The sequence below is a fragment of the Petromyzon marinus genome, chromosome 21, assembly GCF_048934315.1.
Source record: "Petromyzon marinus isolate PM22_M1 ecotype Great Lakes invasive population chromosome 21, UKy_Petmar_22M1.pri1.0, whole genome shotgun sequence".
NCBI classification, from domain to species: domain Eukaryota; kingdom Metazoa; phylum Chordata; class Hyperoartia; order Petromyzontiformes; family Petromyzontidae; genus Petromyzon; species Petromyzon marinus.
In genome coordinates this window covers 7,345,465-7,363,074 of record NC_133687.1, presented here as the reverse complement: position 1 = coordinate 7,363,074, position 17,610 = coordinate 7,345,465, and the positions used below count along the sequence as shown (strand labels likewise).

The window sequence follows — 17,610 nt, the reverse complement described above, 5'->3', positions numbered from 1 at the left end:
AATAAAGAAAGCCGACACAACAGCCCCAAAGTTGGGACCAACTTCAATTTGTGGAAAGTGTCCCAAATTCTACAAGGCTGGTGACATTACTGATATAACAAAACATTTCTCGAGAAACCTATACCCCCCCCACCCCCCACAAACGATGCTTGCTTATACCGTGCACTCTGCTGAGCCTTAAACATTGCATTTCGTGGGACCATTGCACCGCTTTCGCTGGATTTGTGAAACGAGACAATATTCGTCAAGAGTCCGAGGCAGCAGTGCACCACCTGGGTTTGACATTCACCCCCCCCCCCCCAACCGCCGACGCTCCTCTCCAATATACAGCGTTACTATCGCAGTGAACTTCTGCAAAATTGCCACATGGCACCGCGCTCCAAACTCGTGGGCTCACGATAGGATCGTTAGATGTGGCTTTAAAAAAAAAAAAATCTGTCTGCAATTTTTTTTCACGAACCAATCAATACTCGTTACCGAAAATCCATTTCCTTCCAATTGATTTTTGTGCGCTTAGTTTGTTGTCCTTCTCCCCGGCACCTCCGATTAGCACGGTTGGCTACGTACGGCGCGAAATAAGTTCAACAAACGTGCATACATGTTACCAACAACACTCCAAAATTTGACAAACATAGATGTCCCTAAATTGACACGAAGGCAGGCCACCCCAATTATTTTACCCGCTGGTCTTCGTCTCTACACTACGCCTCTATCCGAGCGACGTCTCTGCATTTGACTGTCGCCTGCCGATATTGGGGGCCATCGCGGCATTTGGTCGAACGTTCCTCAAAAGTTACTCGGATCGGGGAAGTTCATCGACGTGCTCTGGCCCTTAAACCAATCTGGTATTCCAGTCAGCAAAATGCGCACGGGGGCATGCATGTTATCATTTATACTGTGGTCCTATTTGTCCTGTTTCCAATAAGAGTTAACGGTGTGCGGTCAGGTATGAGTTTAACCGATCATTAACAGCTGTATTGACATCCTCGAAGTGCATGAAAGGTTGATAAATCAAATGAGGCCCTGCGTATCACTACATGTTGAAAGACCCAGCGCACACCTGACACTGCTACGTATCTTATACACCCTGCGCACACACACGTACGTGGCTGTGTTCAGCAGACTCGTATATATTTGTTTTGTTCAAGTCGAGAGAAGCGTTCGACCTTAAATGTTGTCAAAATGTTGCCCTAATATGGAGTCGCGGTTCACCGCAACGGCTTCTCAACCACACGGTTGTTGTCAGAAGGAATTCGAAGGAGCTTTTACGAGCTATGCGTCGTGGTGGAGGGGCGACATTCCCTCAAGCCGAACTCACACCTCACTCCGATTAAGACCATAGACGCCCCTTGACGTGAACTTTGCACGTAGTTTTCAAAGCTGCCCACCCTCAATGGCTGTTATCTACAAGTGTAGGGAACCAGTAATCTTAAGAGGTCTGCTGGTTGTGTGAACCTCTACCGACCAAGAGTAATACTTGACTACGTATAATTCTTAACCACAGGTGTACAGCGAACAAGCCAATTTAAACTGCGGATTTTGCGGTTTCACACCGTTTGACTTAAAGGTTGGTAATATCAACGCCCCCCCCCCCCCCTAAAAAAAGCACTTTAATGTTGTCTTCAAATGTAAATCACCGTTGGTATACATATATATCGGAGGGAAGAAATATGTACTGAATATTGACACTGGCAATAACTTAAGGATAAACCATGCACACTTCTTAAGTACCACTTCCATCATTCTTGCGTGGTCTAGTGCAATGTAATGCTACAGATGCATTTCTCAAGAAAGTAGGCATAGCCCGGACATTCAGGCTGTTCTCCCGCCAGCCTCGTTCTAGAACGCGGTGGTGGCATGGGGGTTTGTGACCTTCCGTCAAAATGGATTTAATGGAAGAAGCCCGAATGAACTGTGTAATTTGCGCAGACTTTTTATTCACAAACTCAACAAAGCAGAAAAAAATGCTATTCTTGGCAGGTTCACAGCGGTTAAAACTGTTGATGGGGAGAGGGGGGGGGCGGTAGGAGGAGGAGGACACACACGTCTCATTCACTTTTTTTTCGCCGCTATTTTAAATGGGAAACGGGGTGCGGGGGTAGCAAATTAAGTTACACATTTGAAGGATTATTTTGGGGGCACCGCATGTACACAGCGGAAGCGCACGCAGACAATTTTAAACGAGGACGTTTTAAGTAAAAAAAAAAGAGAGAGGGGGAAAAACAGAAACACGAGTATGGAACATTTCACACTGGCACAGAAATACAAATATAATACAAAGAAGAAATTCCTGTATAAAATGTATGTATTAAACCAATTTTTACATACAAAAATTAACCTCCTATACAAGTAGATATTTGTACTAAACATCAGGTTTGCGTTTGGGATTAAAAACGTCCACTGGTTGGTGCGCTGACAGGCGACCAGCTGCTTAACGGTAGAGGGGTGGGGACGACAGAAAATTCCAAATTTTGAGAAACGCTCCGTTACCGGACGAACATTACAATCAGGTTGTGAGTATACGGTACACATACATAGTCACAACTGGTCACATTTTTCTCAATTTTTTTTGTTTAAACAAATGTTACATCCGTACCGTGAAAAACGGAGAAATAAGATTGCATTAAATAATTTTACCATTTAAACGTTTATTTTATTATTCATGAACTTTATTGTTGTAAAAAAAAAAGTTATAATTCAAAAAAGAAACGCCGAGCGATTTGTGTAAATTCTCAGCCATTTCACTTTGCGTTCATGCACACAAAATGAAGACCTTTCGGCTGCCACTGGTGTTTAAGAGTATAAACTACCCCTTTTAAATGGGTAGTGCACAATGCACACTATTCACATATGTACATCAATATCAACCGACACAAACAATAAAACCCCCCAAAACGAAAGCTAAACCATTCTCACGTGTTTCAGTTACATGACAATTGATTTTTTTCTTTCTATTTTACTTACATTTAACTTTTTTTGTAAATGTTTTTTTCTTCACAAAGGAATTTAATTTATTGTAAAAGGAGATTATAATCCCACAGGAAAACTTGCCCTCGTACAAGCATCTTTTTACTTGACCTGTCCCTGGACCAATGTGTAAAAAATATTCAGCAATAACACCTTTACAAATGACCATTTTTTTTTTACAATACAACGCAAGAGATTGGATATATGCATACATATCTATCTTTTTAACGTTATTATTTTTAAGCGTGGGTCTAATGCAGAAAGCTGTCAGGAGTCCGAGAGCTCTGGTCCAAGTGTTTAAGCGTGAAGAGTGGTCCATAATTGTTTACACTATACATCGTTCTGTTTTCTTGCTGAAACATCAGGTTAGTTTATGCTGGTGTGAAGACAAAATGTCACCGAAAACCAAACTCACTCGGGGGGAAAAATCCTCTTTCCCCTCTACCGGCTCCCCCATCTCTAATCGATGCTTCTTGCTCTAACAGTCTTGGCGTTGCGTGAACTTTAAAAAAACACACACAACTGCGAAAAACAAATGAACAAAAACGCATACTTTCCAACTTGTGAATTCGCTGAGTGTTTGTGTTTTATATTTTCTCCTTTAACCCCCCCCCCCCCCCCCACACACACACACCTCCCCATCATATCTTCTTCGCGCCTTTAAAAGAACTTCATTTCGCAAGGCATTGTTTTCCGTGGCACGCACGGCAGGTTGGTGGTCGCCTGGCTTTTTCTCCATGCCCACCTCCTGACTGCTCCAATCGCTGCCCCCACCCCGGTCCTCGCCCCACCCCCCCCCCCGTCCCCCTCGTCCACTATGGGCCCCCTGTGCTGAATTTCAGTACAGAAGTTCAAGTTTTTTTTGTTGTGTAAATCTCGCCAAATCGATGGACAGCACACGTGTGTGGTGACCACCTTAGGGCACGTGTTCTGAGCGCACGGCCTTATTCCCGCGCCTTGATCGTCTTCACCGGTATACGGTATGCCAGGCTCCCACACACACGTGCGCATGTGTGTTTTCCAACTTTAAACAGCGACTTCATTACCGGCGGTTGCGTCATCGTTTTAAGTCAGCGGGGAGGAACAGGGGTGGGGTGGGCGGGGGGTAGGGGTGGGGAAAAAAATAAAACCACAAGTTAATTTTATAGGGCACCAAAATAAGGATATTACCAGTCCACGTTTCACCGTAGCGGCGATCCATAGCTTGTGGCAATTGATGCTCACACACGCGTACTTTCTTGGTGTTAATTCAACCAAGAACAGCACTCACTTTTTTAAACCCTTCAAATTCGAGATACACTCTCTCCAGTGTGAATCTCCCCCCCCCACCCCCAATCGATGAATCTGCACTCGCCTTTCTCACTTAATTTGTAAAATTCTAATTTGAAAATATCCAAAGGGCATTTCATGAAAAAAAGATGTGAAATTTTAAAACCTGGAAAGTTAAGCCAATAAAAAATGCTTTGGTAAGAATTGGTTATCATTCAATATTGTGGTGCACAGTGGGAAAAAAACGCTTTTGCAACCGAGTCTGTCCAAAGATGCACTTTCCAATTGAGCTCTTTATAAATACTCACATAATGAACAACAGTTTACCACAACCCAAACAAAAAAAACTATTCACACTTAGAAGTAAGCAAAATGCAATAACGTTCAGGGCGCTGCAACGGTGCTCAACGAGCACAAACGACAGCATCCAGGACATTCCGTCGAGGGGGGCTTTAACTCTCTCCCCCATGCTTCGCAACGTTTGTTCTCAAACACGAACCCAAAATCAAACTCTGCAATGTTTTTCCAATACTAATGGAGCAGTAGGTGGCCAGCTCAATTTGCCTTAGGACATCCTGCTGCTGTGGGGGGGGGGGGGGGGGTGGTGGGGTGGGGGGAGCGGCAGCGTAGAGACGGGGAAAGGCCATGGATTTTAACGGCTAAGAAATGGCAGGGGCGGTCGGGGAGTGGAGGAGGGGAGGATTGAAAGGAGTAAAGTAGAAGGAGATCCGGCTCAAATGTCCGGAGCCTCAGAGACGGCAACGGGTCAATAAAGCGTGCAGCGGCCGCCGATTTAATTCTCCGTTCTAGGCTGCTTGCTCCTCGTCGCTGGCCCCTCGCTGGACGCTGTGGGCCATTGTACGCGACGGGACGGGAAGCGCTGCGGGGAGCGCTGTTGGGAGCGCTGTTGCCAAACTTCCGCCCCCACCCCCCCCAACCCCCGCCCCCCGCCCCCCACCGTTGCGACCAAAGGAAGAGGGAACATAACGCGCGGAGGAGTCTTGAACCGAAACGTCTTGTGCAAAGTTTGCAGCAGGTTTACAGTTAGCACCGGGATTGTTTGCGACTTTGCGCACGCACGCACGCACGCACAAAAATGGGTACAAATATATCGTACGTTGCCAAGTCCTCTTCTGAGATATGAAAAAAAAACGTAACTGTGAAACTCTAGCAAGCACGCCCCGCGCGCCTGTGAATACCCAATAAACGTGGTACACCTCTCAAATCATGGCGCGTGGTTCCAAGTTGCCGAGCGTTCGAGTTTGTCAGCGTGCGGAAGCGCACCGGCTACCGTTAAACTCTACCGCAAAAGCAAGTGGGCACAAAAACACAAAATAAAAAATAAAGCATCTACACGTTTATTTTTTTTTTTGCAAAGGTATTTTGCATCAAGTTTTACCGCTTGAATGACCGCTCGCATTCAGTTGGAAACGTTCATTCCGTAATTTTAATGCAGGTGTCTTTTTAATTTACACAATAAATTCAACAAAGTAGCCACAATAATTTACAATAGTCTCTTGTATATACTGATGAAAACAAAAGTTGACTGAACTTTAAGAAGCTGTAACTTTCTATCAAATGAACTGACCGAGAGACGTCACCAATCCTCAATATTTCAACCATTTTAAAATAAACTCAAAGGCCCTAACCAATGCGGGTTCAAATGTATTGTAATATCTTGGTTTAAAAGTAGGGAAAAGGCATCTACCCTTTGTATATTAAAATATGTAATGCCATTGTATCGAATAAATTTACCCTTATATTATAGTAAACAACCACTGTTTTTGTTTTATTTTAAAAATCCTCACTTTCTGAAAAAAAAAAAGTATTCCCAGTGTGTGTGTGTGTGTCTCTCTCTCTAGAATCCTAAAGTGGAATATATCTACTCGGGAAAAAACACAAATCTATACTATCTAAGGATCAATATTTTAAAATGACTGCCACCGCTGCTACCGGTCTCTCTACTTTAAAACGTATTTTTCTTCCCACGCCCCACCGCACAAGACGAAGAAGATATTCCACACAGAATTGAGGAAACGTACGGCGGACGAGCGATTCTCCAGGTAATGTCCAAGATTTTCAAAAAATAGATACTTTTTTCTTCTTTGCAGAGGCCGGATGAGACGTCGGAGCAGCTGGGAAGAAGGGAAGCAATGGGAGGGGGGTGGGCGGGGAGGGATGAGGTGGTGGGGGAGTTTGGGGGGCGGGGGGGGCGGTGGTGGGGAGGTGCGCAACGGGACACTATCGCAACTTCACGCTGCGGCGGCGTCTCTCTCTCTCTCTCTCACGTGCGCGTGCCAGGACCATTTTTGCGAGTTCACCTCCTTTCCGGGAGAGTTCACCCCACACCACACCACCACCACCACACCACCACCACCACCACCACCGCCGCCGCCGCCGCCGCCGCCGCCGCCGTGATTGTCCGCTGCAGTTAGAGAGACGCGCACGTACGCGAGACGCGCACGTACCAAACCGTCCGTCCGAGGGCGCTAGAGTCTCTGGCCGTCGTCCGCGGGAAGGCGCGCGTGCCGCCTCTGCGGCGACGGCGGGTGCTGCGCGAGTTCGTACAGACACTTGGCGAGCGTGCTCGAGCCCTCCATGCCGCTCAGCGCCATCGTGGAGAGGTGAGCCTCGTGCCGACGCACCAGCCTGCGGTCAGGGTACATGGCCAGCGCGTCAGAACGCAGAGACGATGAGCGGGGGGTGGTGGGGGGGGCCGTGGAAGCTGATGCGTTATCCTAGGCCGCGAAAGCTGCGGCTCGTGAGCGACTCGCCAGAACGCTTGGGGGGGGTTTCTCTCCAGCATCAGGGGGGGTGTTAGGGGGTTCACCTTACCCATCACAAAGCACGAGGAAATATTACAAATTTGAGGCTCCCCCCCCCACGAACGAGAAATCGTTTATGTGGTCCTCAGCCACTACATACACAGCATATATTAAAATTGCTATCATGGCCAATAACATCGTTTTATATAGCTGCAGGACGTGTGATAATATATTATATATTACCGTGCTATACTATAGAGCAGTGGTTCTTAATCTTACCTGCAGCCTGCACCCCTTTATGTCCTCAGAAATGGCATCTCGCACCCCCAGGGGGTGCGTGCAACCCCAGGTGAAGAACCATTGCTATTGAGGTACCACCTATACTGTAACACGTTGCAATTCCAGACACTCGCCCATGATGGTGTCGGCCAGACCTGGGTGACCCATCACTACCAACACCCGCACTGACCAACGCAACGTGGGGGAGGTCTTTATCCAGCAATATATTGACAATGGACCGCATACATATACATAGCACACATGTATAAAATCACTCTTTTGGGGTTAGATCGCGTAAATATATAAATGTGTCGTTAAACCCACCACCACCCGACACGGCCAATTAGTGAGTTTTGTCACGTAAACAGAACATGCCAATTCGTTACTGGTACAGCCTACCGGGTGCGTTGCAGAGCAAAGCCACAACATGTGCAATCTGAGTATGACGTTTCGCCAGTAATTACAACAAGCTTCATCTCCGTGCAAAAAGGAAATGCTGTCCGTGTTCTCAAACGTGCAGATGCATACCTCCTCCCGGACTCTGAGTGCCTGGCAATATTGCGGAGCACGAGACAAGCCGTTATCCTGATACTCTTTGTGATGGGTCCTTCCTTGTCATCCTGGACAGCACACCAGACGAAAGACAACGTGTCGTACGATTGAACCAATGCTGCTGGCCGGGCGCCACAGTAGCCGACATCCCAAGAAGCGGTCGAGTAAGCGATGACCTCTTCGTTTAAAAAGTAAATATTATTTTGAGAGCCGCTGCCAATGTCCACGGCTTGGTGCGCCCTTACATTCCACGCGTCCCGTGGATACCAACAACGACAAAAAAAACCACCGCTTGAGCTAGACCGATTTTAAGCGCAATGCATTCCAAGCACGCCCGTTTCTCGTCCAAAGCCTTCAATTACCCTGCCAGAGCCCTCTTGATTCACTGCCAGATCAGCTCGTGCACTCCTGTGTGGTCACAGGAGATACGGTGCATCATCCTGATTGGCTTCTGATATCCCTGGCCGCAACTTATTAAAATAATATTACTGTCTTTTTCTCTTCCAATATTTCAAGCACTACTGCTGCTTTACAGCAAAGCCTCGTGACGAGCTGCAAATAACCTGAAAATGCTTCTTAACACATTTGTCCCACACCCGACGCTCTCACACACATGACGTGCAGAATCTCACACATTAACAAAGCTTAAAATTTATTTTCGAGAGCTTGGGACACACAAACTGCGTGTGGTACCAAAAAGATCATGTTAACTACCTCACCTGGTATACTGGAAGTCGTGGGTTCGATCCAAACCCTGACACCTGTATATTTTTAGTTTGCATGCTCTCACCAGAGTCGTGTGGATTTTTCCCCAGGCCCTCCGGTTTTTCCCTCATTTAGAATCTAAGCTAAACTATTTTTATTTTACCAAGGCCCACTGAGCTATACAGCTCTTCTTCAGAAGCGACCTGTCCACAAATAATAAGCTGAACGAAGTGGCTTATCACGTGGAAATTGACCGCAGCCAAATATTCCAAACGGACGTCGATTCTAAATGTAGAGCGGGAAAAAAAAATCCACGCGACCACGGGGAGAACATGCAAACGCCAAATATACAACAGGCGTCAAAAGGGTTGGAAAGGAACCCACGACCTCCTGCATACCAGGCCGAGTTAGCTTCGGTTTGGTTAACATGTTAAAATCGGCAGGTGAACGAACGGGGGGACCAGCCCCCCCCCCCCCCCGGAGCAGCATCGCCCGTGCACGAGCCGTTTACCGTGAAGTCGCGGAAGGTGAGCGAGCGCGAACCCCGGCGCAGAGCGAGCATGGCGGCACCCGGGTGTCCCGCCAGGGTTTTCACCGGGCGGCCGTGCGCGGCAAACCCCGGGGCAGTGCCAGCCAGCGGCGGCGTTGCCGGCGGTCGCGCCGACGCTGCCGTCGATGCTGCCGCGGGGGGGTTTGAGGGAGCGTGGCTGCGGGGGCGAAAAACGGGGGCAGACAAGACAGTGTTTGAGAGACACGATTTGGCCGAGAGGTGGTGCACAGGCGGACGGACGGAGATGAACAGAGAAGAGGGGGGGGGGGGGAGAGATGGGAGCGGAGGGAGGGGGAGAGCGGAGGGAGGGAAGGGGAAGGAGGGAGATGGAGGGTACAAGGGTATGTGGGAAGAAGAGAGATTTCAGTATCGAAGGAGAAGGTACAATGGGGAAGGATGGGAAGCAGGAAGGCAAAAAAAAAAAGATAGTGAAGGAATGAATATGAATGAGATTAAATGGGGAAAATGTATGTAAGGAGAGAGATGAAGGCATGGGATGGAGTGACATGTGGCTGTTAAAAAAAGAAAACTTTTATTGCAACATATTAGGGTGGATATTTGACGTTGCCTATCTGGCAAGAGCTGGAATAGAATAAGTGTCAAATACTCGGTTGGGGTTCAATGTGGAATGACTATTCAAGTTTTTTGGTTGCCACAAAATTGGCCTGAAAACTGGAAATAATTTTCTCCTACCTAGTTTAACATCCCGTTTGATTTACCCCGCGACACGTGTTTACGTGCGCTAGCGTACACAACTACGGGAAGCCTCCACTGTTTCTCATGGCAGTGTACGCAGGCGATTGTTGGACACTGTTGGCGAGCTCACCTGGAAGGCTGCTGCTGCTGCTGCTTTTCGGACTGTATTTTTTCTTCCAGTTTTTGTAGCCCTGCCTGCAAGGCTTCTTTCGTACAGTGCTTATCCTGGAAACAAACGAAAACACATGCCATCGCGGTTAACGCTCAGCGTATAAGCCTTTAAAACCAACATGCACGCCGTTTGTTAACACGCGTTTAACGTCAAAGATACAATCGCATTGCTTTAAATGGTAGGCCTGGCATCAATTATAATGACATCTAGTAATAAACATTGATCGATCAACCTCACATCTTGGCATTAACATACTGTATTGTAAATCAACATCATTAAACTGGGTGGGTAAAGGTGCAATGCTTGAAAGGGATCAGGCTACTAAAATATTTACAATGCAAGGCGTTGCTTTACTTAATATTGGTTTATTTGAGCTAATATTGTTTTGTATTGATGCCCTTTCACAATGTGAGAACGCATTCACAAAAAAATGTCTGGCTGACATAACAGTAAACATTTCGTTTTCTGTAGACAGATATTTTCACTTTGGCTGCCTCTTATTTCGAATTAGATGTCAGTGTCTTTATGTGCACATTAAAGGTCTGTGATTTGGTAATTCCCAATTAAACTATGACTGGGTTTCTAAAAAAATTGAAACATTGAGAGCAATGAATGCGATGCTGTGTGTAGCCAATTTTTGCAAATAATTATGCACCCCAAGAAACCAAGTTATTTCCTTGTGGAAATGCACATTTGAGTCGGAGTCGACAAAGATCCCCCCCATATAGCCTTAACAGACTTAACAGACTGTTGGGGCAAGTGCTGTTAACGTGCACCCACGAGGGGGGGGGGGTGGGTGGGTGGGTGGCCAACACCACGCCCGGCCTCCTTGGTCTCCCTCGTGGCAATGTTTACACACCGCAGCAGCAGGTACTCATTCGAGGCCTAGCGGACCGAGGAGAGGCACAAGACTTCTTCAGATCATTGTCACTGGTGTTGGTGGCTGTGAGTGCAGCGCGCTGACCGCTACACTACTGCTAAACTGCTACACCACCTAATTACAATCACATTACACACATCCACAAGCACAGTGCGGCGAACGCTTCTGTGCCGACACAAGCACGTCAGTGTGTGTGCGTGTGCGTGTGCGTGCGTCGCAACGCGCTGACCTGGAGGTGAGTGATGAAAGACAAACGCTGGCGATCATGGGCCTCGCACGCCTCCCAGAGACAGCGGCCCGGGTACACGCCCGCCCGGCCGTGTTCGCTCACCGCGTGCCGGAACACGTGGCCGTTCGTCTCGAACCACCTGGGAGAACGCAAAACCACGTTCACACGCGTCGAGCGTAACAACAACGAAAATAATTTGACATTCATAAGTCGCAATTTCACCTGGGGATCTCAGGTTGGTCCACCATGGGACAAGTGGACCGCGCGTGTATAAACACAAGACAAAGGTCTCCCGTGTAGCCTTCAACAGACTATTAGGGCAAGTGCTGTTAAGTAGCGAGTAGCAGCACCTTTGAAGGCCGGTACGGCACACGAGGGGGTAGGTGGCCAGCAACCACGCCCATGCAGCACACACCTTTGGGATTGGTTACAGGTGGTTGTAGAAGTATCTAAAACATGCGGGCAGTTTGTGTGTATGTTGAACTGCTTTCGCACCGGAGGTGTGGGAGTTTGCAAGTTCTCTCGCTCGCTCACTGGCGTACAGACACACACGCGATCTCATCACTCCATCTCCATGTTGGTCATTCTCTCAGGTGTCTTTCCTCCTTTGGCTGCCAATTCACCACCAATTTTGTCCTTCTGCAATTATCCCTTCCAGCGGCGTCCTGCCTAAGCCCGCTTGCTTTTCTTGACATTCGATGTGCTGGTGTTAGATTTGCATTTTGTTCTCTGAGCTGTGTGCAAGTCCACGTGTAAAGATGCAACAAAGTATAAACGAGAAGCATCGGGCAGGGAGAAACGCTCTCACCAAGTCTATCCATAGCAACGCGAGCACATTTTCCCCAAAAATGTTATCGAATAAATTAAGGCATCAGACGACAAATAGTTAATCTTAAAACATAGGTTTGAGTGAAAGTGGAAGAGCAGTAAAAACTCTCATATCCAGATCCCAGAAAGACAAAATTTGGGTCAGCCAGGAGGCTTCCCAAAACAATTTGGTAAAAAAAATTACAATCAATTACTGTTAGTACAGTCCACATGACTGAAATGTCAAAAAAAGTGAGTCCACTCACTGTATATAGATCAGGCTATGAACATTGCTTAACAAATGCAAATTGATATCGGTCACATTCATTACACCGACTTGTGTATACATGTCGTGCATTTGCACTCTCCATAAACCCGTGGGACTTATTTTTTTGCACTGAAAACGAGAGGACACATGGAGACTCTCGAACACGCAACAGGCCAAACATTTTCCTTGCTCTAACGTGACATACTAAAGATTGGAGCGCGCCAACGTACCGTCTGCACCCCTTCCACAGGCACATGAAGTGCTGGTTGGGCTTGCGTGTCAGCTCAAGGGACGGTGGTGCCGGTGGTGGCGTAGGGGGGGTTGCCGGGACCGCAGCAGGGGGTATCTGCATCACTTGCTGTGTTGCCTGCTGCTGCTGCTGCACCATTTCAGCTGGGGCGCACGCCGCAGTCCTGGTTAGCGACTCGCCGGCCGACACTATCCGCACGCCGACCTTGTTCGGCACGGCCGTGGCAAGCAGGGCATCCGAGCCATCGTGCGGCCTCTTGAGTGGCGGTCGCTTACAGTCACCGTCCTTCGGCGCTACCGCCTGCACCGCCGCCGGCGACGCCGCCGTCTGTGCATCATGAGACACTGTCGTGGTCAACATGGGAGTGGGCGAGGGGTTCGTCGTCGGCGCAGGCGTTGCCGTCGCCGTGGGGGGGGCGGCCGGACACTGCTCGGACCTGGCACTGCCATGCGGCGCCTGGGGCTTGGGCGAGCCGGGCGCCGTGCCGTTGTGCGACACGGCGGGGGGCGCTGTCGGGGACGGCGCGTCGCAGCCCGAACACAGCGCGGACGTGGGTCCGTTCGTCGAGGGCAGACACTGCGGTTTCGAGTCCCTCTCGTCCGACAGCTCACCATTGCCCATGTGGTTCTGCACCGGCGTGGCCTTGTGATTGTGGATGCTGTTGGGTATGTGCGTCTCCTCTCCCTTGGTCATGTCGGAGTCGCCGTTCACCAGCGGGCGCTGCTGCTGCTTCAAGAGTTCGCTTTTGAGATCCTGAGTGCTGTCCAGGATGCCGGTGGAATTGAGGTTCACGGGGTTGATCTGCTGCTGCTGCTGCTGCTGCTGTTCGCACGTCATGTTGCCTGGGCACGGCGGGCTGAGAGGTAGTTCCACTTTGTTATTCCTGCCGTTGGGAAGGGCTGAGAAATTCGTAGCAGACGCCTCACCATTAGCTGCCGGCCGGCTCGGGCTGTCAGGCGGCCGAGTGGGGCTGTTCTTGGAATCGTCGCACCCCATTGGTGTGCCGAGCGCTTCCGCCTTGAGTTCTGGCGCTACCACCGCCGCCCCTGCGGGCGGTGGTAGCGACAGGACGGCGTCAGCTGCCAGGTTGGTCTGGTTTAGCCAGAGCGAGCTGCCCCCCCCGGTGAGCGGCGAGCTGATGTTGTTCAACGCGGGCATGGGCATCCCATGGTTGTGCGTTGCCGGAGTCGCACTGATCACGGACGAATTTCCCGCGCTGCTCGCTGCAAAGCCTGTGCTTGGCATCATGGTGATGGCTACTTGGCTGGCCCCACTGCTGATGATAGGGCCCGGCACCAACTGCATGTGGGAGATGGGAAGCGTCTGTATGCCGCTCTGCGACGTGTGATGTATTACCTGGAATGAACTCTGGCCAACCAAGAACGGATGAGCCTGCGCTCCTGGTAGATGCGATGCCGGTTGTCCCATCACAATCTGCTGCGTGGGGAGCCCGTGATTCGTCGTTGGTCCCACCAGAAGCTGCTGTTGTTGTTGCTGCTGCTGCTGCTGCTGCGGTGTACCCGGTAATGTGGGCTGCCCGCTGCCAACAACCTGCGGCTGTCCACTCATCACGATCTGCTGTCCGCTTGCTGCTGGCCCGACTACGATCTGAGGTGCGTGTGGGCATGCTGCCTGCCCAACTATTATCTGCTGCCCACCTGCTTGGCCCACCACCAAGTGCTGCCCTGATGCTGGCCCTGCCTGCCCGACCACAAACTGCTGCAGCTGTCCACCCTGCGCCGTGACAAGGCCACCCGCGCCCGGTCCAGATGTCACCTGGTAGACCACCTGTGGGCTTGCTGGCCTCGGCAAGGTTTGCGCCGTCTGCGGGACCGTCAGGATCATCTTGCCGGTGGGCGTCACGGCATTTCTCCGCGGCAAGAGCAGCTGCTTCACCAACGGCGATGTGGAGTCCTGCATCGGGGTCGCCTGCTGCTGGGCCACTGCTCCGCTGACCGCCGGCTGAATTGGCTGCTGCTGCTGCTGCTGCTGCTGTTGCTGGTGCTGGCAACGTATCGTGAGCATCTGGTTTAGCGTGGGGACACCGGAAGGTATTCCGACCACCTGCGGGGTCACACAAGCGGACGTCTGCGGCTGTACTCCCGCCATGCTGCCAATGCCGCCACCGCTGCCGTGCGGAGTTGGGGCGAGTTGCCGCTGGTGTGGCTGCCCAGCGAGCACTATCTGATGCACAGCAGGGACGTGCTGGGGGCCGCCCGGTGCCACGCACGTGCCGCCCTGCTGCCCAACAATAACGTGCACCTGCTGCGGGCTCTGCAGGCTGGGTGCAGGCGTGGGAGTGCCAGTGGCTGGCTTCGGCGCGATGTTTTGGAAGGTGTGTCTCGTTGGACTCTGGATGACCGTCGGTGCCGACGCGAGCGCGTGGTGCTGTTGCTGGTGGGGCGCGGCGCTGAGCATCACGGGCTCCTGTTGCGAAGTCGCGGCCGTTGCTACGGCCACAGGGCCGACTGCTGCCGCTACGGTGCTGCCCCCTTGTGTCGGCAGGGCCTGGTGAAGAAAGGCGACATGGCCCGCGGAGCTCGTCACGTGATGAACCTGACCTTGATAAAGAGCCAAATGCTGCTGCTGCTGCTGCTGGTTGAGCGGCTGCTGTTGCTGATGCTGCGAGACGACTTGGAACCGCGCAACAGAGTTCTGCACGGAGACGTCCATCGTTTGCGGCACCTGAACGTGGTTAGCCACAGCGCCGCTCGGCTGCGCTGCCGACTGTATCACCGGGATGTGGCATGCGGTGATGGCGGACGGCGGCTGGGTCATCTGCAGCATCGGCTGGCCGACGGGAATGGCGCCAGCACTGCACCCGCCACCGCCGACGACAACCGGGCTGCCAGCTGGAGTGGCGCCAGGCTGGACCTGCGTCGTCACCAACGCGCCAGCCGGCTGCACGCCCGGCGTCGTCACCACCACCGTCGCCGGCGAGGCGGAGCTGTTCAGCACGGGGAAGCCCGACGATTGCGTCACGTGCACGAACTGCGTCGACGACACCACGGCGTACGTGGTCTGCACGGTGCCTTGGCTCGTTATAACCTGCCCCGCCTGTGAGAAGTGGAGCACGCCCGGCTGCTGCTGCTGCTGCTGCTGCCCCGGTTGAGCGTTGGCATGGACGACGACGCCGCCTTGCTGCGCGGTGCCCGTGATCGTCGAAGACGCCGGCAGCCTCGCTTGCGTCATGATGACACCCATGCCCGGCTTGCTGGCGGCAGAGCAGGACGACACCACGACCGTTTGGTAGGCTGGGAACGAGTGAGACATCGCAGGCTGGCCGGTCGTTCTGCCAGCGGTAGGCTGGTACGGCGGCGGTGGCTGCAGGGGCAGGGCCGGCGGTGGGATGGTGGACGTGGTGTAGATGACTGGCGGGCACGGTGACTGGTGGGTGGGCAGCACCTGGGGCGGTCTCTGCAGCGTCACCATTGGGCCCTGGAGCCCGATGACTGTGGGATGGGAAAGAATTGACATTTTCCGAGTTGTTATTTTCAGTTCGCGAAATAAGTTAGTTAACTAGGATTACACCACCTACAGCTAATATCCTCGGGCCAAAAACTTAACTAATTATCTCTGCATTTTTTGCTTATAATCAGTCATTAAGGTTAAATGAACATTTAATACATGTCTACATGAAGTCTAGTTACAATAATTTGATTTGATTAAGTTTTATTTTATTAAGTTTGGAACTGTAAAAAAGCGTGAATAGCATGAAGCCGAGAAGCCTCCTTTCAGACCTGCTAGGGCCTGTAGACTGATAACAGGACAGCCAGGATACTTGTGTTATCACATAACTTACTTCCTTTGACTCTATGTGCTTTGGCTAAACAATACAAACATTGTTCAGAGCAGTACTGATACTCCATTGGGCCAGGTGGCACACAATTTACAGTATGATCATAGATTTTTCCCCTTTTTCTGGCAACAAAACAGGTGTTAAGATGTTAAAACACCAAACTGAAACCTTCTACAAGGAATCAATTTAGAGTGTTCGCTGGCTCACAATCAACAGATTTTGAGTTCCAATCCCTGTAAGGGCTTCTTGAAACCCTTCATATCTCTGGGGGTTGGATAAAACGAATACCACTTTGTAGGAAGTCAAAAGTTATTGTCCTATATATACTCACTCCAACCATATCAAACTGCAATTTGCACCCTTGTCTCAGGGATATAAGATAAATTAGCACCAGCCTAAGCAAACCCACCAGGCCTTTACTGCTACTACACCACCACCCCCCCTACGGGACGTCCAAACAGCTAGACAGAGCCAATTTTAAACTCAAATATTTTTATTTTACCAGGTAAGGCCCACTGAGCTATGCAGCTCTTTCTCAGAAGTGACCTGGCCACAAATGATAGCTCAACAAAGTGGCCCATAACGTGGAAATTTATACCAGCCAAAATACTCTAAACGCGCGTTGATTTTAAATGTGGAGGGAAAAACCGGAGGACCCGGAGAAAACTCAACGTGACCACCGGGGAGAGAGGCACGCAAACTCCAAATATACAGCAGGCGTCAGGGTCAGGATCGAACCCCCTGACCTTCTGTACACCTCCTGTACACCAGGGCGAGGCAGTTAACATCTCTCAATTTGCAGCGCACGCAAGCCTCCGGCGGTGCGAGCGTATAGGCGGCGTTTGTGCTTGTTGCAGCAGGGGGCGGGACGGACCGGGTGATGGCGCGGTGCCGCCAGGAGCGGATCCTGGGCAGGGCAGGGCGGCGGGCGCTGCCGTGGCGTCGCCAGGGTTGAGGCCGCCGGCGCGATTCGGCGTCCCCGGGCGGTGCGGGGCGAACGCCGCGTGGGCGGGCAGCGGCGACGGGCGCCGTCGCACCCCGACAATGTGGTACTGCACGTGGCCCGGGTTGAGGGGGTCTTCGATTCGCTTGTAGCTCAAGCCCGGGAAGATTGTCCTACACACCAGGAAAGCGTGTTGTTTCAGTGTTCGACGGTGAAGTTTTAACGACAAACGTGGAACGGACGATGCACACACTATTTAATGGTAGATTGTGTGTGGCAACTATAGCAGTTTCAGTTACAAAAAAACTGGGACAAAAGCACAAGGTGCACGTTTATTCATCGACCATTACTTTTGTTCAAACATCAGTAATAATGGTAATGTAGAAAAACAATTCGAGACGACTTCCGACAAGTAGCCTTGACTCATCCAATCGATGAGTGGACTAATTACCCCACTAACGAGTGGTCACCTGCCTGCA

At 50.8% G+C, this 17,610-nt stretch overlaps 1 protein-coding gene across 5 annotated transcripts in view; it reads right to left on the bottom strand.

Annotated features, from left to right (window-relative positions):
- Nucleotides 1-1,917: 1,917 nt before the first annotated feature.
- Nucleotides 1,918-17,610, bottom strand: part of ARID2 (AT-rich interaction domain 2) — a 94,809-nt gene continuing 79,116 nt past the window's right edge. For 3 of the 5 annotated variants that reach the window (XM_076068491.1, XM_076068492.1, XM_076068490.1), the window contains exons 15-21: nt 17,063-17,304; nt 12,370-15,841; nt 11,065-11,203; nt 9,914-10,008; nt 9,049-9,244; nt 7,809-7,900; nt 6,384-6,885 (exon numbers count right to left, since the gene is read on the bottom strand). In XM_076068491.1, the coding sequence (XP_075924606.1) occupies nt 6,726-6,885; nt 7,809-7,900; nt 9,049-9,244; nt 9,914-10,008; nt 11,065-11,203; nt 12,370-15,841; nt 17,063-17,304 (4,396 nt within the window). In that variant the 3' untranslated portion in view covers nt 6,384-6,725. The other 2 variants (XM_076068489.1, XM_076068488.1) reach the window with 2 other exon arrangements.